This window comes from Engraulis encrasicolus, chromosome 24 (genome assembly GCF_034702125.1).
Source record: "Engraulis encrasicolus isolate BLACKSEA-1 chromosome 24, IST_EnEncr_1.0, whole genome shotgun sequence".
Classification (NCBI taxonomy): domain Eukaryota; kingdom Metazoa; phylum Chordata; class Actinopteri; order Clupeiformes; family Engraulidae; genus Engraulis; species Engraulis encrasicolus.
In genome coordinates this window covers 23,399,870-23,421,598 of record NC_085880.1, presented here as the reverse complement: position 1 = coordinate 23,421,598, position 21,729 = coordinate 23,399,870, and the positions used below count along the sequence as shown (strand labels likewise).

Below are 21,729 nucleotides of genomic sequence, written 5' to 3'. Positions count from 1 at the left end.
TCCCTGAATTAGACTAGTTTAAAAAAGGACAAAGCATACATGGGGAACTCTGAAACGCCTATTTGAGGGAAATAGTTAACAATGGAGGGTAATAGTTAGTAATAGTTTACCCTATCCAGTTTGACATTGTTAGAAAACTCTGTTCAGTTGCGCTCTATTCAAATGGTCATGTCAAGTCAAGTCAAGTCAAGTCAAGTCAAGTTTATTGTCAATTTCTTTACATGCACTGGTCATACAAAGAATTTGAAATTGCGTTTCTTGCTCTCCCATGCAGACATAGACTAATCTAGGTAAGGACATAGACAGTATAGACATAGACAGTACTCATACATGGACATAGACAGTATGGACGTAGACATTGCTCATACAGACATTTAAAGTGCAAGACTGGACAACAGAAGACTTGTAGAGAACATACATTAAGAGGAGGTATTTTGTTGTTCTTTTTTCTAAAAGTCCTTTATAGCGTTCTGACATAGTAATAGTAGCATTTGAAGAAATAAATAATTAAAAAAGGTTTTTATTAAATACACCAGCAGCAGTAAGTGTGTGTGTGTTTTTGTATGTGTTTTGTGTGCGTGTGTGTGTGTGTGTGTGTGTGGTAAGGTATGCAGCAAGGTATGTGTGATCACAGTTTCGTCTAGATGACTGCAACCAACTAGAGCTGTGTATTTAAACATATATTGTTCATTCTCAGGTAGCCGCTCAGTGGCTAATCCGTAATTGGTGGCTATGCAATTGTTTTTATAAAATCAGATGAATTAGACCGGCTCTTTGGGAGCCTTCCCGGTGTGCCGGTATTCGCTGATGATGCCCGGTGCCTTTGCTACTGGTGCAGCAAGGAGCCAGAGTTCCCGTGGCGTCTAACCCCAGTCTTGTGGCTTCCCCCCTCTCAGTGTTGTGGAGACACCTCAGAGTACGTCGAGGGTCTCTGTGGGCAGACTGCTTGCGGCAGCTGCTCACCGCTGTTTTGCCCATAGCCAAAATATTTTAGCCTTTCTGTTTTTGTTTGTTTGTTTGATTTTCTTTTACCTGTCCGCCGCTTCAGCTTGTCACATTGTTATTTTACGGGGTTTGGCTGTCACAGTTCTAGGCCTGTATGCTGCTCTAGTCGGGGCAGGGCCATACAGTAGACTAGTAGGCTAGTTTTGAGTGTGACTATACGGATTTATTCTGTGTGTAGTGGATATCCACACTGATTGTGCATTTAATCACTTACATAGCGTAGTGAGCCTATGAGCGTGTGTGTGTGACTGGTGTTTACCATAGGCCCTTGGTTTCGTGCACGAGTGGTGAACTAATTTATTCTCGACTAGTAAACCTGCCCGGCTAGCCTGGCTCGGTGACACCCTTTATCCTGTGGCAGCCAACCCCGTTCTTGAGCATTACTGTTTTTATCCCAGCGGCGCAGGGTTTTAACTGTTGACTTAAATTGTATTAATAAAGAAAAGATTGTTATTCCTTTAAACAAAGGTACGTCTCTTGTGCATTCTATCCGAACCTGTTGTGCCTTATTGGTTGAAATCAAAATATATTCTGGGGTGGCAGTCCCCCAGTGGCGTAGTCGTGCAATTACAAGTATCACTTTGATGGTTATTACTTTAAGAAAAGTAACATCTAAAGGTCCACCTTACTACAGTTTATAGTCTGACATGGCAGGCTAGGAGGGGCATGGCTAGAGCAGGGCAGAGTGCAGAACGGATGCCCACCTGCTGGGCCATGGCGCGGATCCTCCAGTACTCCGCCTCGGCAGAAGGAGAGAGGGACGGCGCCGCCACCTTCACCTCGCACGCGTCACCTGAGAAGCTATCCGAGCCGCTGTGGAAGCACGCCAGGAGGTTCTGCAAGAGAAAAGTCAAGAGGACAATGACGTTATCAAGCCAGCACGGCGTTAGATGAGATAGAGAAGAAGATAGATAGAGAAGACGGGGAAGGACGGGTAAATGATATCGAGTCAGACTCGATCCCAGGTCCCTGGATTTACTTGAGGGTAGTGCAGGGGCGGAGCAGAGGGGGGGCATAGGGGCCAGGAACCCCCGGCCTCACCACTTGGGGGGCCCCCCCTGCCAGTGGCTTTCAATTGCCAAACATCTTGTAGGGGCCCCATTCTACGATATTTTGTGGGCCCAACGCCTCTGACACATCTCCCGTCCCCCCCTGTCCCAACACCAGTGCTTCGCCCCTGGGGTAGTGTTAAATATAAGCAGATGGTACCTTGACAGGCTCCAGGGTGGCAGAGAAGGCATCCTGCAGCGCACAGCAAGCCAGTCGCCACATCTCCTCAGTGAACACAGGTCCAGCCGTCACCAGCACATACCTGCAAAAATCCATGCAGCATCATGGTAGTTTTTAAACTTAAAAAGACGTGACCCATGCAATAAACGTGTGTTAACAGAATGCCAAAGACCAAATTATAATGTAGCACTGAAGACATTGTGCACTGTCGTCGTGGTGTAGTATTGTGGTAATAAAGATAATTTCATCATATTAAGGACAGAACGGTGTGCATTATGATGCTACAATAAAAACATGGGATTGAAGGATTAAAGGTATAATGTGCGTTCAAGCTTGCTCTCTGAAAATAAAGGAGTGAAGGTGTCCCAGAAGACCTGACCCTGCCGTTTAGTGGAGGGAAATGTGAACTAAGAGAAAGTTTACAGATAGCAAGTCCACGATAGTGCTACATGACATCTATTAGATGAACACAGCGTGTGGTATATTTGTCGTGAATGTATTTAGTGGCCGGTTATACAAGAACGATTGCGAGGGAAAACGTCAAAATATTTAATCAGAAATGTTTTTGTTTACACGACTACCCCGCCATTGGGGCTTGAAGACGCAAAAATCGCAAGACACCTTTCAGCGGGGGGTTTTGAAGACGACCCGGGTTGCGTCTCCGAGCCAAAACATGTTCATGTCCCACACACCTTCACGCCACACTTTTCCAAGTTTTTGTGTCTTCAGGCCACAACAGCAAGGTTGCCGTGTAAACAAAAAACACTTCCGATAACATATTTTGTCGTTCCAACATTGAAGACGAGGTGCCACTCTTATGTCTTCTGTTCTGATCGTCATCATATACAGTAAATGTAGCATTCGAATGGTTTTCACCTGATGCAGGAGCAGCCGACTCGGGAGATGGTCTCAGCTGGCTCAGCCACACAGGAAACCAGCAGTTTAAACAGGTCCTTCAGCATCAGGTTGATCAGATTCTCATAACCAATATCTAAGAAACGAAAGTGTATTTAGTTTAATTTTCATGTACCTTTTGGGTAATCAGGGAATGTGTTCAAAGTGTCAAAGTGTCCAATTTGTTAATTGTTTACAAACATGTCCTTCGTCATATTTACTACCAAAATAAACAATTTCATACATAGAAGGTGGTTCAATATTCCATGTGGCATTCATGTGGCATCTTGGCCTAACCAGGGAAATACTACACAGTGTACACGGTTCCAAATTTCCCCATTTTCCACTCTTAATGATACAATCATGCCAAAATAGCTATGGATATCATGACCAATATCTCAGAAGAAACAGGAGTTTATTCATTACTTTATTTAGAATGTTGATTGAGAAAAAAAATGCTCATGTTTACAAACGGAGTTTGGATGGTAAATCTTTGTAAAACTTTGTGAGTTAAGTTAATTTCATCTCCCGTCCTGTGTGTCAATGGTCTTTGATTGCACCTGAGTGGATGAAGTTCTGGATGTGCTCCACGACCAGTTCGCAGGAGAGCCCGATGGCATGCTTGAAGTTGGCCGCCGCTATGTCCCAGTAGGAATGGTCGCCATGGCTCCGCTGCAGCCACAGAGACAACACCGGCAGGAGAAGCTGGATGACGGCAAATATGGCAAAGCCTGGACCTGGCACAGAGGAAGGAGAGAGAGACAGGGATGGAGAGAGAGAGAGAGAGAGAGAGAGAGAGAGAGAGAGAGAGAGAGAGAGAGAGAGAGAGAGAGAGAGAGAGAGAGAGTGTGTGTGAGTCTAACCATGGCCCTAAAGTCTGATGTCCTATATGTGACCAGGTATCTTGATCACGTCTCCAAGCACACCCTATACGTGGTATTGTGGCTTCTGTAATACACCCCCTGGTATCTGGTTAAGTACAGCACAAAGTGCCTGATGTCATATACCTGGTATCTTGGTGATCTCTCTCAGCAGCTTGAACAGCAGTTCCAGGGTTGGTGGCTGGTGTTGCCGCGGGCAGTTGGACACAGCTGCTGTCAGCTGCTCCAACAAAAGGATCCACACTTGAATCAGCCCTGTAGATCAACAAGAGAACACACGCACGCATGCACACACACACACACACACACACGTTGCGGACACAAAGGTTGAGGATATGACACCATGCAATAGACCACTCTTCTACCAGCCTGCATAGTTATCATGGTTTAATCCTTTAATACAGTTCCAAGATTTGGAACTTCATTCATGCATTCATTTTAGGAAAAAGCAAGAGTTCAGTTTAAAAAAGTTATCTGTTCAACACAAACATCTAATAATAAGCGTCTGAAAATTGACCTCCAATTAAAACATTTAAATAATCTTCAACATTTCTGATTGACACTCCTTTCCTGGTTGTGGTTAACGGGGAGTGTGTGGTTACCTGTGTCATCGTCAAACTCGGCCAGGACGCAGTCCATGCCGTCGTCACTGCTGACGGAGCGTTCCTGCACCCTCATGGGAAGGCTGGCCAGCCGCGCCCCCAGGAAGACCGGCTTACAAGGCATCTTGTAGATGTTGGCAAGCAGCTAAAGACACATGAAGGCCACACACAGAGCAGACAAGTCATGTTGGCAGAACTGTGGCATGGTAAATCATGACAATGGGTTTATCTTAAATTTCATTTTCCTGACCAAATGTGGGCATTCGTCAAAACAGACAAAAAAAGTTTCAGAGCTTCATTCTACACTACTTCTGATGTGGGTCAGGGTTGCTTTCTGCATGACCTCTGATGAAGTTTAGGCTTGTGCACTCTACAGTAGGTACAGAGGTTTACGCCTAAATCTACACTATGTGATCTGTCTGATCTATCTGATGAGATTCAGGACTGGGTGCTACAGTACAGTACTGTACGTCTAATGGGGTTTACGACTATGTCTATACTACATTTGATGAGGTTAAAGCCTGGGCTCTACAGTACAGTACCGTACGTCTAATGGGGTTTACGACTATGTCTATGCTACGTTTGATGAGGTTCATGGTTGCTCTCTGTATAAGATTTAGGCTTGTGCTCTACACAGTACCTCTGCGGTTTACGCCTGCGTCTACACTGCGTCTGATGATGTTCAGGCTGAGCTCTACAATACAGGGGTGAATTTCTCGAAACCAAAGTTGCTTACTACATTACTACGTTCAGTGATGTACCCGAACGCGTTCAATGAACGAAAGTTCATGAACGAGTTCATATTTTGAGCGAACGTGAACTGAACGGACAGTATTTTCTAGATGATGAACGAACTATGAACGCGTTCATCTGGAGCGTGAACGTGAACGTTAATTAGTTCTTCATTCCGTTCATTCCGTAGTTACCAGATTTCATTAATATTCCTGCAGAAACCGCTACTGAACACAAAGTCAGAGAGTCTAATATTATCCATTCTCTCTGACAGCGTCAGGCAACATTCTCTCCGACTGTCTTTAGTCTCGTGCAAAGAGGCGGGACCAAGCAAACAGCAGGCATCGCTCTACTTAAAGTCAGAGCGGCCAGCAACCAGCCAGCAATGTGCGAGTTTTCTGATTTCCGATGACTTTTTAGATTAACGCCTCTAGCGACCGTCTTCTGGGCGTTCGGAATAAGTGTGGAGTGCTCACGCTTCACTATTTAAGTTAAAATGCGCCGCGCGCAGCACCAACAACAAGAGAAAGCTGCCTGCTGGCATTTGCAGGATGGCAAATTTTGCGCATGAGACAGAGAACAACAGTGCAGGAAAACGTTAGTCCACGCACCCGATTTAAGTCCAGTCCATACAGTAACAGAAAAGAAGTGAAATCGCTCAGCAGCACAGTGTCTAAACAACAAATACTCTAAAGGACTACTAAGCCTAGGCCTACTGATAAACCACTCTTAATGCAAAACAATCTAATACTAATTCTAATACAAATATCTAACAATCTCATTGTTAACACTAATTTAGGCTTTAGGCCTACACTTTTTTCAACATAGGGGGTGAGCTGTGAACTGAACAATGAACTAGTAGAAAATGTACTTTCCCAACACTGCAGAAAAGGCCTAGGCTACTACTAGGCTAATAATAAACCGCTGATCTAATGCACAACTAAAATGCCGTTATATCCAGCAATGTCATTGTTAACACTAATTAACCCATTAAATAATGGCTATCTGTGAAGCATTTATATGGGCTTTTTCAATGAATTTTGATTTTTTTTTATTGATTTTTTTTGGGGGGGGGTGAACTGAAATGAACTAGTTCATTTATTTTGTGAACTATGAATGAACTAGTTCATTTTGAAAAAAATATGAACTATGAACGAACTAGTTCATTCTGAGAGCTGTGAACTTGAACTTGAACTAGTTCACGTACAAAATGAACTTTCCCAACACTGACTACTACTACTTCGATGCTTTCAATGCATTATCTCATTGGCAACTACCGAAGTTGCTAACAACTTCCCTTTTGAGAAACTCACCCCAGTACAGTATTACTGAGCTCTACTGTACCTCTGAGCATCTCCTCAGGTAGTCCAGTGCAGGGAGGCACAGGTCAGTCGAGCTGTATCCCATCACATGCACACAGTCGCCAATCTCCTTATAGTCCACCTCCCCTGTAAACAAGAGACCATGGCAGAAAAAAAGGAAGAAAGAAATGCATGATGAACACAAGCACAAGCTCCCTGTTTGGAACTGAATAATACCAAAAGCTGCATCTAAAAAGACAGCAAGAGACATCATACGCTGGGTGGCAACCTGGCCCCCTTGCCAATGCCTTATGGATGTGGTGTTGTGTGTTTGGCGCTCCCTCAGGCGACCCAGAACACAGTGGACAGACACACAAACAGACCGGGTCATTGGAATACCAGGTCTAAGCCTCTTCCAGTGGCCAGGTTCTTGCCACTTCTTATTGTGATGTACTAAATGTAATCTGCAATGACAAGGTAGTTTGAAACTGCCTTACCCAATCCCTTGACAAACTTCATAAGGCACATGATGTAGTCCGTTGCAGCGTTGGCAAACACTTGAATGTTGTCAGTGTTTATGAAAGCTTCAAAGACATCAAAGACTGGGGCCTGGGATTTCCCTGCATGAAGATTGACCATATAATTTCCTCGTTACGACCCATATGTGAAAATATACAATGCACTTAGACAAATGAAGGCAGCACATGAGTAGGTATTACAAGCCTATGTTATAAATGACTGCACTGGCATTATATTCTCAGTATATAAACAAACCTATTAACCCATTTTGCCTGGAGACACTGCATTCAGTCAGGTTCTTGAGATTTGAAGTTTTTTTAAATAAAAAATGTGGCTATGTTAGTCAAGTCAAGTCAAGTTGGTTTTATTGTCAACTTCTTTACATGCGCTGGTCATACAGTACAAAGAATTGAAATTACGTTTCTTACTATCCCATGCAGACAGACATAGACTCTAGACTCTAGAGGCTGAATGAACACATTCTAACGCAAAATGGGGGTCCCAGCTTTTAAATGCAACTTATCCATGTTTGTATGTGCTTCAGAGGCTGAGATATTTAGGATTTAATAGGCTGAAGGCACCCTTTCCCAAAAAGGCTGAAATGGGTTAAAATAAAGGTGTACAACTCACCCATGGAGTACTCCCCAATCAGGTAGTTCTTGGTGTCGGTCTTGCCCCCGTGGACTGTTCTCAGAGCGCTGAAGAGTGGCCTCCAACCTGACTGGATCTGGGGGGAGCACATCTCCACCAGCTCCCCAATAGACGTCACCACCTGAAGGCCACAGAGAGGTCACAGTAATTACAGTACACAAGAATTGCTGTTGGTGTGGAAACAGACATAAAACAGGGTGAGTTTTTTTTTTTTAAAGAATAGTTTCTCCAGCAAGTTTCTCCACTGAAGTGCTGGGTTGTATTGAAAAAAAGGAAACTTGTCAAACCAGTGCTCTGCACTTTGCCAAAGCTGGTGTTTGCTGTGACCATAGACCATTAACGGCTTCTGTGCTTCAACCGGAAGGCTGTCCCTTAGCTGCAACTGAGCTGTAGTCCGTACCTGGTCCTGCACGTCCTCGTCACACAGCTCCAGCTGCATGATGTGCTCAAAGGGCCGGAAGAGCGCCTCGTTGAAGTGGAAGTGCGGCAGCTCGGCCCAGCTGGTCAGCACCTCCATCAGCACGTCGTGGATGAAGGACACGGCCTTCTGGGATACGTGGCGCTCCTTGTGGCACGCGGCCTGCAGTGAAATGAGAAGCTGGTCTCACAAACATGTGTAGAATATAACAATCCCAGACCAAAGCCATTCTTAACCATAACCTGTCATTGAAACAGTTGTTTTTTGTCAATAGCAACAAACCAGTCCAGAAAAGCAGTAAAAGCAGTAAAACCTGATCCTACATCACAACATGGCCATTAACGTGTATTTTTTTTGTTGTACTTTGTAGATTAAGGACACAATCTTCTGGACACTCCTTGTGGCAGGCAGCCTGCAAGGAATGACGTTGGAAAGACTATCACATCTTTGTCATTGCATTACATTACAGCACATTGTGGATGAAGGACATGGCCTTCTGGGACACGTAGCGCTCCTCCAATGAAATGTCATGTTGGAAAGACTGTCACATCTTTGCTATTACAGCACATTACACGCTTTTTCATGACATTACTCTTCACTGATGCTTTTAGATAAAGCAACTCACACTTATTACAAGGTATTGGCTACAGTCCCTGGAGCAATGTGAGGTAGGGTGCCTTGCTCAAGGGCATTCCCTACTGGTTAGGGTGGGATTGAAATCTACAACCCTCTGAGCCCTAAATCAAAATCCAAAACCATTAGGGTATATTAGAACAATTCATTTTCATGGAATGCCTTGTATGTTGAAAATGACTGGAACACATTTCAAGTGAAAGGCAAGCTTGGCTCTCGTTTTAAGGTTTCATGTTGCTATAACCAAAACTTAGGTTAAATGTTGGTTCTAACACCATCAAACTTAGGGTAGGGTTAAGTTTTTGTTCTAGCAACATGAAACCTTAGACTGAGAGCCAAGCTTTCCTTTCACTTGAAATGTGTTCCAGTCATTATCAACATACAAGGCCTGAGTGAAGTAGTAAGATTGCACTGAATTACTTCGTTATCAGTGTGGGGGCAGTTAACCTGAAAAAAAGAGACTTGTCTTTGCTTATCTACTCAGTATTACGCTATTATAAGATCAGTATCTTATAATCAGTACATTGTCTTTTTAAATGTTTTACGATGCACATGTATTTCACAATAAATTCCAAGGTATTGAGGCTGAGAAGCCTCTTAAACGGGGTGGCGACAGGGATCGCTATCTGCTTCAGCGGGAGGCCTAATGGATCTTGGCACTTCAAACAGTAACCGCACCCTATAGTGTAAATGGGACAATTAGCCGTGTACTGTTTCTTGTGATATCTTAGTCCATTTGTCTTCTTCAGGGGCGGAGTGGCCCACCTTTTCCCACCGGGAGAATTTTCCCCTTGGCGGCCCTCTTTTTAAAAAAAACAAAAAAAACCAACAACAACAAAAAAAACAAAGCGAACAACATGGTTTCCTAACCAAAAAGACAAAAGCCACGAAATCTGCAGTCGTACTACATGTGGACATTAGTGTTGTCAAAATATCAATCTGAAGTGGAGAATTGTAGCCTACACCTTGATGAAATGCACAGCCAGTGGTGTAGTCTACGTAAAACGCAGGTATCATTTCAAAATTTCAGGGATTACAGTATACCCACTTAAAATTGATTTATCCATTATTTACAATAGCACAAATATATACAGTAGCCTATACACACACATCAAAAAATGCTCAAATATACAGTATACCCACTTCAAAAAGTAGACTACACCACTGGAGCCATCATCACAGTCCAAAGCATTCATAGGCCTACTGGGTTAGGCTACATCACGCTACTGTTCCATGCAAATGTGCACTCCACTGTCATTTTGACACTTTGAAATTGAAATATCGTTTAAGGAAGACAGGATGAGCATGGGCACAACGTTTTGAGTGTGGGGATTTTTAGAAGAGTAGGCTTACAAAATATAGTATAGTAGCCTATAGCTTACAAAAAGTCTGTCTACATTGTGCAATAAACCCACCATGCAGCAAATAAGCCAAACCTAGCTACTTCAAAGCACAACCATAAGACAACAAAATGTATAACCAAACGGTGTAGGCCTACCTTAAAACGCTGTCGTCGCAGCAAATGTCTTTGTTTCTTGCAATCACTCTACTTTAAACCACAGCTTAGCCTACACACCCAGCACTGGTCACATCAGAATCTTGTGTGGTAATTATTTTGTTCCATTTCTTCAGACATAGGCTACATCCTAAATGTACCACATATAAATATATGTATGATAATAATATTATTTCGACTATAAGGAAATATACTGGTAGGTCTAACAAATCAAAACAAAACCCATTGCTTCTGTTAGGTGCAGTTCTCTTCCTTACCACTTGGTGGAGTCTGTTCGTAACCCAAGTAAATAACCACAGAGCAAGTGAATCTGGACTGGAAAGACTGTAAACTGTAACAGTTGTGTGGAAATCGGAAAATAAATCATAATTTATTGATATTTCCATCCTTTGGTAACCAATATACATATCACAGGTTCTTCAAATACTGAAAACGAAACTGTGTTACTAAGATCTTGTAAACTTCCGCGATCTACGGTGTATGAAAATTATCAGTAGAGAAGGGGTGTGGCCAATTTACTGTTTGACACCGTCAGTGAGGTATTGCCGTCTGGTATACGGTATACGTACTGGCTAGTCAGCTGATATTTAGGAATGGATGTGGAAAGTGGGAAGTCAGTGCTTGTACGTGCAAACATCAAAGCGGCAGTGCCGGTTTAAAACGCAGGACCACCACGTTATTACATTTCACGGCCGCGGCCCACCGGGACAAGTCCCCGATCCCCCGATGGCCACTCCGCGCCTGGTCCTCTTGCATCTTTATATATCTGTATGTTCACGGGGTTCTGGTGGGTTACAAAAAAAATTTATGGTGGTGGGTCTCCAATGCACACAAATGTGTATATGAGTGATTCTACGATTCGCCTGCGCTTTTGGCAAAAGCAAAATGTAAATTATCAGTATTTTTTTCCAACTAAATGACCTAGATGTTTACATAGTGTATATATTTAAGTTTCCAAACAAACAAATTGCCAAGCTTAAATCTTAAATCATTTGATAAATACTCTAATGAAAGCAAACATTTGCTTGATTATTTTGTCAACAGTGTTATGGACAAATACTATGTAATTTCAAACATATATAAAAAATACTACAGAGTTGAAACAACATACGTTTGAAAGTGTTTATGTCCCTTGCCAATAATGTGTCATTAATCTGTGCAACTGATATAGAAAATGTGATTGTTGAGCTTCATAAGTAGAATTTTATGATTCACTGTGATATAGACTGACACATTTTTCATTATAAATACCTGTAACGTCTGATTTGAATTTAATCACCCTCCTTACACAAGACTTCCTTCCAACACATAAGGGATCGATAGCACAAAAACACTTTCAAAACAGTCAACCGTGTTACTCAACTGTGTTACGGTCAACAGCGCAGGGGAACAAGTGGGTACTTTTTTAGGGGAAAAACAGAGCAGACAAACCCATCTCCCTAGAACACAAATTCTTTTGTTTGTTTGTCTGTCAATATGGAGATAAATTGGCAAAAACATACTCCTCCTCAACTGTCATAGCTAATTGTAACACCATTGACGGTAACACGGCTTGACATTTCAGCCATTTTTATGGTGTTGTGCTAACTGAGGACCTCAGAAGTTCCACCACAACACCTTAATCAATTAATGTATTTGTATGCTTTATCTGTGTTTTTCTACATGTGATTTCTAATTCAGATTCTTATGAATATGTTGATAACACAGTTGACAGGCAATTTTCCCGCTATGAGAACATGAAAAGGAATGGATTAAATTATGGAAGGATGGAGCTCAAAACTTACCAAAAAGTCTTCCCATATCCTGCCAAAGAGGTTATGACATCACATGATGTTATTCGTATGGCCTAAGACCAAACCACTACTGATTTATGGAGGGGGTTTCAGACTGTGACACGGTTAACACAGTTTTTGTGGACACACACAAAATGGCAAATTTCATGTATAATGGAAAGCACAGTGGTCTTTCTTGACAGTTTTGTCATATTGTGATGATTACTGTGAATCAACATTTGCAATCGTCTTGGGCAAACAAGTTTCTTTACATGCTAATATGAAGACTGAATCTCACATTTGGAAAACAGGACGGCATGAAAACGCCCAAAACCAGTATTAAATATTCATTCTTGCTGAGGGAAATAATGCCATGTCTACACTTTCTGTATTATATGAAAGATAAATGTGTGCTAATGTCCAAAACACCATTGGATGCAGTTAATAGTTAGTGGAATTGGCAAATAAAATCCATGGACTTAAAAGCGCCGCCGAATCGTTTGCCCCTTATTTATTCATCAACTTATTGGGATGCAAGGGCTGGGTAATAATGAGGACTTGCATATTAAGATTTTAGGCTATTTGTTGAGGAATCGTTTTATTTATTATTTATGGTGATGGCAGTTGTGATAGTGATGAGGACTATCATTGCTGCAAATAATCATATCATATCATGCTGTAGCAAAGTGTGTGTCTGGCAGCGCGACGACGCACACACGCTGAGTAACTTTGCCAGGGTAACCACAATCACTTCGTCAACTTGTCGCAGATCAAATTAATTGTTATTAAAGTGTTTTAAAAGAAATTTGGTCAGCGATTAAGTGTAACAGTGTTAGATAAGCAATAAGACACTCGAGTTCGTGGGTTATGCTCTATTGATAATGGGCAAGGGGACGTTTACGGCACTCCGCTTGGTGTTGTGCCCCACTCTCCTTGGCCGTTATCAACGAGCGTAACCCACGGCCTCTTGTGGCTTATTGCTTAATTTTTTAATACTAAGGGAAGCATGAATGTTTGGGGTCAGGGGGTATTGGGAGGCTTATGATTAGGCCATTTGTTCAAAAAGGGTTGAAAACTTTTTATTTAGGAGCCTAAAATTGATCCCCTTTTCTTGCATTGCTGACACATAGAGCATCTTGGATCTTGGTTACCATATGGACGGCATGTTTGTCTGCATCTCACCTCTACTAGGTGGGGGGCCACCACACTCCATGCCCTCATCATGTGCAGCAGGGGGCGGGCCTTGTTCCTCAGGATCCGCAGCATGGCCTCACCCAGACGGTACAGGTGCAGAGCACTACGCCGCTCCTGGGTGGACTTGGCCTCACCTTGGACAGAGGAGGAGAGGAGAGGAGACAGGGGGAGAGAGGAGAGGAGCAGAGTAGAGGAAAGGGGAGGAGAGGAGAGGAGAGGAGAGGAGAGGAGCAGAGTAGAGGAAAGGGGAGGAGAGGAGAGGAGAGGAGAGGAGAGGAGAGGAGAGGAGAGGAGAGGAGAGGAGAGGAGAGGAGAAGGGGGATAGGAGAGGAGAGGAGTGGAGACGAGAGGAGAGGAGAGGAGAGGAGAGGAGAGGAGAGGAGAGGAGAAGGGAAGAGAACACATCAAAAGCTAGATAGGAAGAATATTAGACGGCAATAGCTGATAGCAATCTGAACATTTCATTCATAAGAGCTTAAAATCACCAAGGGGAGTCGGAAATATACTTCGACTGTGAAGCCAAAATTATTCAATACCAGATAACAGAAGTCTAGATGACAGTAGCATGGGAACACTACTGTAAAGCCATGGCTACTATTCATACTGTATCTGTGAATACCAAGAGGGGGTTTAAATGTGTGTCGGGGGGCGCTGTGGCGCAGCGCGCTAAGCCCCCCACATTTGGGCTTGCATGCCCACCCACGGGGACCCGTTCGACAACTACTGCTCTCCTGCCCTGGTAATCCTGATCTGCCTTCTGTCCTTTGACTACGTTTTCTGAATTTCCCTTAATGGTACTTCTGCCTCAGTTTTCTGAAGAGTAACTGAAGAGTAACGATAGGCCTACTGCCTATGATACAATATTACAGCCCTATTGTAAGAAGGCCTAGTTGTAGATGTAGGCCCTATATTGAGTTGAGCCTGAATGGGACTAAACATCTGATCTATATGTATATATATATGTTTAAAATGTGTGTGTGTGTGTGTGTGTGTGTGTGTGTGTGTGTGTGTGTGTGTGTGTGTGTGTGTGTGTGTGTGTGTGTGTGTGTGTGTGTGTGTGTGTGTGTGTGTCTGTGTGTGTGTGTGTGTGTGTGTGTGTGTGTGTGTGTGTGTGTGTGTGTCTGTGTGTGTGTGTGTGTGTCTGTGTGTGTCTGTGTGTGTCTGTGTGTGTCTGTCTGTGTCTGTGAATTGCAGAAAAGAGGGGGTGGGGCGATGACAACGAAAATGAAAATGTGTTTATGACCACGATTGTTGAATTTAACAACTGAATGGACCCAATAAAGTATTTCTTTTAAAATAATGCTTCCTAAATGATTTAGTCAATAACTTGTTTGTGCACCATGACCAATCATGTTAATATGTGTGTAGCAGGCCTATATATATATATATATATTTTTTTTTTTTTAAAGATTAATTTGTTCTGCAAGTCATCATTAAAATGTAATATTGTTATTGAATCAATCAATAGGCCTAACCCTCCTATTAAGAGTCAGTGATTATGCAGACACTGTCTTTATATAGGCCTACGTACCAGGCCTAAACCAAAGGTAAAGCACTTATGATGTGTAATGCCCATGATAGCCTATGGCTCATTGCATAAGCCAAGGAGTTATTTCAATATTTCAATTTTTTCATAATGATTTAATACAAAGATTAGCCCAATTTTCCATTTATCACACATTCAGTTTTTGTGCCAAACAGTGTTCATTGAACTTGACGACAACGAGACTAATTTATGTAACAGTAAGTTTATAATGGACAGTGACATCGCTTAGCTTTGCGATGTGACAGTAAGTTTATAATGAACAGTGACACCGCTTAGCTTTGCGATGTGAAGCCTGTGAAGTGGTTATTTACGCAGGGAAACCAAGACGGCTGCTCAATCGGTATGTAAAGTTACGTGCGCTTAAAAATTGACTTGTTATTTAAAAAAATAAAAATTAAAAATACTTCCAGAGTAAGTGGCAACGTGTCATCTGTGAAAATCCTGTCTAAAAAGAACTAAAAAGATGGCTAAAACGAAAAAGATTACAGTTTCGTTGTGTGTTTTCTAGTTGAAGTCCCTGAGTCTGCGCACTGCGGCACTAAAGAACTTCCGGTATGCCTGACCCCAGCGCAATTGTAAAAAGTGCCTACCACGGGGACCCCGGTTCAAGTCCGGCCAGGGTAATTTCCCGATCCTTCCCTGTCTCTCTGTCCCATTCGCTTCCTGTCACCACCTTCACTGTCCTATCATAAATTAAGTCAAAAAAATAAAAAAAAATGTGTGCGTGTGGTGGCATACCTGGCATGGCCAGGGAGTAGTCTCCGGTCTCTGTGACCGAGTCAAAGAGCTGAGACTGGGAGGCCTTCCGCAGCTGGTGGAGGAACCCCACCAGGCCCACCAGGTTCAGCTTACTGGCCGCCTCATCAAACAACCTGCATGCAGAAGACATCATATGTGATTGTATTACTGTACATTGTTGTATTGTTGTGTTATTGCATGCTATTGAATTATCTTTTTAACATTTCCGATGGGTATTGTGGAAACGTCTTCTAAATAAAATATTGTATTGTTGTTTGTAGTAGTAGAAATACTAATAGTAGTACCAAGAGTAGTACTAGGGCTAATGTTTTACTGCGCCCAATTACTGAATGACAAAAAGGTGTGATCATTTGGCAGATCATAAAAAATAACAAGGAAATAACAGAGGCTCATGTTAAATATTAAAACAGAGACAGAATGCAATACTGTCTAAAAGGCAAAACGTGTTACCTTTGTCAATATGCACAAAAGATTAAGTTGGTTTACCATACACTAAATGTACAATATTAAGTTAAGCATGCCACTAGTATGACCATACTCTCCGAATTTCCATCTGATGTGAGTTTTGGCTCAGCTGCCCTCTGCTGGTCATTTCTTGTAGCACTTTGATCAAGAAGTTTTTTATGCATACAACGTACCGTAATAAAGATACATGCCCACTTATTACAAGCATCACTTATCTTCCTCACCTGTCAGCCTGTGTGGAGAGTATACACAGAGCTTTGCCCGCGCTGGAGCCGGTGAGCAGACTGCCACTGCCCAGGCCCTTCCCCAAGCGGCCGCCCTCCTTCAGCAGCTCTGGGATGGAGGGGGGCTGGATGACAGGCTGGCTGAGGCCCATGTGGAGCTCCCCTCCCTCGGGGCCAGCCTCGCCACCCTCGCCCCCCTCCTCAGACTCCAGCTCCACGGCCTGCTGGGCCTGCGTGATAGCCAGGTGAGGCTGGCTCCGGGTGCTGTCGCTGAAGTGGCTGTGCTCCAGAGAGCTGACATACTCCACCACCCTGAAACGAGAACGAAAGACTGTCTTCTTCTGCTGCTGCTTTCCACTCTTCACCCTCAATTTTATAGTATAATAAACTGTATCTTTCAGAGAGAGAGAGAGAGAGAGAGGGGTGGAGTTGCGTCTGTGGGTACGTTTTAAGAAACTTCAGGTGAACATCAGTGTCCAGGAATACATTTAACTGAATTAATTAGCCCTGAAAAAGGCTAATTAATTAACCCTGAAGAAGGTTGCGTGTGACCGAAACACATCGGCTTGACGTCTTTGGAAAATAAAGGACTTTTAACTTCACTTCTGAGTGCCTCCAACATAGCCAGGCCGTGCCCTACTAGTGACGCAACAGCTTCAGCGTTGCTACCAGTCAGGTCAACTGGTCAAAAGCAATGCAAGTACTTTCTGAGTTCCCACAAAATCGGGAACTCTTCCCACTTTGTTAAGAAGCAAACAATCATTATCAAACCATGGGAGGTCATTTGGTAAATGCCGTTTGGGAAATGTTAGTTGTTATGCTCTTTGTCAGACCAAGTCCAAGTCGATGATAATCAAGCTACCTCCGACCCTCTCTCTGCTCTATACTGTAGCTTGCATTTTAAAACGTGTTTTTATTTTTAGTTTGCAATGCTGACGTTCTGGCACTAGGCCTTCACCAGAGTCACACAGTCACACTTTGATGAAGGCCTAGTGCTGAGACGTCAGCATTGCGAACCAAAAACAAAATGGCGAAACAAACAGTGATGTCAGTGGTCAAAAAAACAGTGTTGCACTCTTCCTCGGAAAACTGAAAACTGGGATTGGTCGTCCCACCTGAAGACGTGCGGCCAGCAGTCCTGGTTGTGGCTGCCCATCTCCAGGCCCACGTTGAGGATGGCGTCCATGCAGAGCACGTGGGCCGTGTGGAGACGCACGCCCTGCAACCGAGACATCTGCTCCAGCTTCTGCTTCACTGCAATCAGAGATCAGCCAGAGATTTCAGAGGGGTGAAGAACACGCTGACACTGTCTATTGTTTATAACATAACATAACATAACATAACATAACATAACATAACATAACATAACATAACATAACATAACATAAAACACAACACAACATAACATAACATAACATAACATAACAACATAACATAACATAACATAACATAACATAACATAACATAACATAACATAACATAACATAACATAACATAACATAACATAACATTCAGACAGAAGCGGATAGGCCAACATCAGAGGTTTTCATTCTCTGCCCTGTTACCTACTCTCCAAATGTGTTTATTATAATGATAAAATATATTTGTCATAGGTTCAATCACATATTCTAGCACCAACACACACAGTTTTTTCTTTCACTCATAAGCAGCCATAAACTTCCAACTAGCTGTTCTATAAAAATACACATCCATCCAAGAGCATCATCGACTTGATGTCTGGCAGTTAGGGGGCTTGATATTTTCAGAATTTTGCAGTTAAGGTTCTAACTTCAAACTAGTCTTCAAATGTCAGTGCTCTGACCAACTAATTAAACCAGCTCATGATGGAATCTGGCACCACCTGCTGGGTTAATTGAAATGAGCCGGTGTGTGTGTGTGTGTGTGTGTGTGTGTGTGTGTGTGTGTGTGTGTGTGTGTGTGTGTGTGTGTGTGTGTGTGTGTGTGTGTGTGTGTGTGTGTGTGTGTGTGTGTGTGTGTGTGTGTGTGTGTGTGTGTGTGTGTGTGTGTGTGTGTGTGTGTGTGTGTGTGTGGCTGTTGTCTCTGTAGCTATGCCCATGTACAAGAACTTCAGTTATATGTACTGTATGTACTGTATGTGTATTGGTGTCTTTATATGTTATGTTTGTGTGTCTGTGGGTTTGTATGTGGGTATCCAAACTGTGTATGTGCGTGCGTGTGTGTGTGTGTGTGTGTGTGTGTGTGTGTGTGTGTGTGTGTGTGTGTGTGTGTGTGTGTGTGTGTGTGTGTGTGTGTGTGTGTACCTTGGGAAATGGTATCCCCCATCTCTGCTGGCTCCCTCTCCTCCTTCTCTTCCTGAACGCAGGAGGCTACAGCCATCTGGGCCAGGGCTGAGGCACAGTTGGCAGCAACACCTACACAAAGATAGAGAGAGAGATAGAGAGAGAGAGAGATAGAGATAGAGATAGAGATAGAGATAGAGAGAGAGAGAGAATTGTCATGGGACAAATGCACCAGAAGCACCTAGAGCGACACCAGCGTCGGAAGTAATTGACTTTGTATGGACGAGCTGGCGACAGAAGTGACAAAAGCGATTTGGACGACAACAGGCAATTTGAGCGACAGTTTGTTGTTGAATTTCAGCGAATGCTATGCTAATTAGCTACGAAGCTGCTCGGCGACAGCCACCGCAGCCAATAAGAATGTCTGATTGCTTGCATTCTACATTTAACAGTCCCGTGTCGCACTTGCTATGAACACATTTCCAGCAACTCTTTGTACTGTAGCTATGGTCTCTTCTGGTGTGTTTGCGGGGTCAGAGGCACAGTGCTGTATGTTATATAGAGAGTGTCACTGCAGCCTTGGAGGAGGTCTACAGTGGGACGAACAAGTTTGTACACCCTTTACAATTTCTTACATCTCAATGGAAATTGGTCATAATATGGTCTGATCTTCTCTAAAATCGCAAGAATGAACAGAGTCCGTTTTAACTAGTGCCACCCAAACAATTGCATGTTATTATATTTTTTTATTATATTTTAACCTTCACAATACACCCTCCAATTGTATGCTCTAGTCTACAATATGCTTCTCCAACTTTTATACAGAATATTATATGGCGGTACATGTTACCCAGTGCGCAGCTGAGGGCGGCGGCCTTGCGCAGGCCGTCCAGGCTGAGGCAGATGGCGTCGCGTTCGCGCTGGCTCTGCTCCTTGACACCCTCGGCCCCCAGGATAAACGCCAGGCCCTTGGAGCTGCCCACCATGCGGCCTGTCAGCGGCGCCGACAGGCAGTCCATCAGGTTCTTCCAGACGCCCGTCAGGATGTAGCGAGCAAACACCATGCCTGCGGAGGAGGAGGAGGAGGGGAGAGAGAGAGAGAGAGAGAGAGAGAGAGAGAGAGAGAGAGAGAGAGAGAGAGAGAGAGAGAGAGAGAGAGAGAGAGAGAGTCATGTATCGGGCAAACACAGGATTGTGTGTGTGTGTGTGTGTGTGTGTGTGTGTGTGTGTGTGTGTGTGTGTGTGTGTGTGTGTGTGTGTGCGTGTGTGTGTGTGTGTGTGTGTGTGTGTGTGTGTGTATGTGTGTGTGTGTGTGTGTATAGCTTTGTGTATGCATCTAGTTGCGCTGCTGAATGATTGCGTATGCAGTTGAATGATTGCATGGTTGCATGGTTGCATGTGTTTTCATGTGTATTGCTGCAGTATATGTTGTGGTTGCATGTGTGTGTGCCAACCTGCCATCATGGTGTCACTACCGCTCTTATCACAGAGAAAGGGGGACTGTGTGGAGGCCTTCCGAATCAACTGACCCCCTATGGCACTGCTGCCCAAGCCATCGATGTCTGGAGAGACACAGAGAGAGACAGAGAGAGAGAGAGAGAGAGAGAGAGAGAGAGAGAGAGAGAGAAAGGGAGAGAGAGAGAAATACAGGAAAGAGACATGAGATGAGCGATGAAGTTGAAAGTGTTAGGACAATAACTCAAAATGTTCTGGTACATGTGTACAGGTTTCTAAATTCCTGAGAAGCTTAGCAAGAATCCATATGCTTAAAAATGACATTTAACAGAAACAGACATGCCAGGTTCAGAAAGTAAAAACACAACCACCTTATTTGCTCCTGTCTGTCAGTGTGCCTCATTAAATAGTTAATTTATGACTTATCTCCATGATGAACGTGAGATCACAGACTGCACATAAAACTAGAAGCTTTGCAGCGCACTCAGTTTGCCGTCTCACCATAAAAATAAAAAAATAGAGGATATTGCTTGAGGACTTTCCTCCCTGCCCTACTATGCTTGCTCTGTGCCCAGGAGAGTCCATTAAAAATAAGACTACAATAAAACAGTCTTTGAAGTTATGCCCATGAAACACAAGACCCATTAGCATCTGGTTGGAGGTGAGCTTATCTATCAATGCTGACAGACAGAAGTGGCGATCCTGCCAGATGTTGCATCTCCTAAGCATACAAATTATTGGACAAGCAGAGAGCACACCCCGGGATATTTTGTACCCGTCTGAAGCTGTGTGCAAGTTGAGTCTTTTGCACACCTCAGCTGGCAGGTGCGCTGGAGATGACCCAATGGGTCGCTGATTAAAAAAAACTGTAGAAATTCCTGCATACTGGACATTCCACAGCATATCACTCATTTTCAGTTTTGGTTTGTCTTAGATCTTCATCAGAGCATACAGCTCCTCAGACTTGTGAACATATGGCTTTGGCAATACAGGGCTGTCAGCATGGTGACGAGGGGCAGGGAGTGCTGTGGGAACATACAGCTGTGGGAATATGGAGCTGTGGGAATATAGGCCCGCTCCCCTGTGGACACAGTAGCATACAGTACCTGTAGGCATAGCAATGAGCGACAGAGTGTGCTGTGGGAACATTGAGCTATGAGAACTCCCCTCTGTGGACATACCTGTGAGCATGGTGATGAGGGGCAGGGAGTGCTCCTCAGGGGAGCCCCAGTAGCCTGCCTCCCCCAGCAGGTTGTGCTCCAGCACCTGGTGGTAGAGCTCCTCGATCCAGGCCTGGGACAGCACCACCAGAACCCCACTGCTCTGGATCTGACGCACAAACTCTTTCTGCGGGGAGAGCAGAGTTGTGAGGGTGGTATAAATGATGAAAAGCAGATCATAGCAGACGTCTTTAGTCATGTTCACATAGTAGCACTTTTTCAGACAAGGTGCATTTAGTATCTAGTAATTTAGCAAAAAATGGATTCAGATGTGGGGGAACATTGCCCTTGTGACATTCAAAGAAAGCTATAGAATAGAGTTTAATCACATTTGGGATATTGGAGGCAAGACATGGACTGGACCGTTTTTTAGCGTTTAGCTTTAATTTTGACCAATATGAAACTACTAACCTCAAGATTACGGTAATCATTTTATACCTCTTACAGCAGT

General features: G+C 43.5%; 1 protein-coding gene across 1 annotated transcript in view; it reads right to left on the bottom strand.

Annotated features, from left to right (window-relative positions):
* arfgef3 (ARFGEF family member 3) overlaps positions 1 to 21,729 on the bottom strand; it is a 53,461-nt gene that overhangs the window by 8,287 nt on the left and 23,445 nt on the right. The window contains exons 16-33 of the mRNA XM_063192261.1: positions 21,240 to 21,405; positions 20,058 to 20,165; positions 19,454 to 19,669; positions 18,625 to 18,735; positions 17,458 to 17,596; positions 16,343 to 16,654; positions 15,633 to 15,766; positions 13,337 to 13,482; positions 8,216 to 8,395; positions 7,795 to 7,936; positions 7,143 to 7,265; positions 6,689 to 6,792; positions 4,613 to 4,757; positions 4,137 to 4,265; positions 3,690 to 3,866; positions 3,112 to 3,226; positions 2,215 to 2,317; positions 1,710 to 1,841 (exon numbers count right to left, since the gene is read on the bottom strand). Coding sequence (XP_063048331.1) covers positions 1,710 to 1,841; positions 2,215 to 2,317; positions 3,112 to 3,226; positions 3,690 to 3,866; positions 4,137 to 4,265; positions 4,613 to 4,757; positions 6,689 to 6,792; positions 7,143 to 7,265; positions 7,795 to 7,936; positions 8,216 to 8,395; positions 13,337 to 13,482; positions 15,633 to 15,766; positions 16,343 to 16,654; positions 17,458 to 17,596; positions 18,625 to 18,735; positions 19,454 to 19,669; positions 20,058 to 20,165; positions 21,240 to 21,405 — 2,682 coding nt within the window. The remainder of the gene's footprint in view (positions 1 to 1,709; positions 1,842 to 2,214; positions 2,318 to 3,111; positions 3,227 to 3,689; positions 3,867 to 4,136; positions 4,266 to 4,612; positions 4,758 to 6,688; positions 6,793 to 7,142; positions 7,266 to 7,794; positions 7,937 to 8,215; positions 8,396 to 13,336; positions 13,483 to 15,632; positions 15,767 to 16,342; positions 16,655 to 17,457; positions 17,597 to 18,624; positions 18,736 to 19,453; positions 19,670 to 20,057; positions 20,166 to 21,239; positions 21,406 to 21,729) is intronic.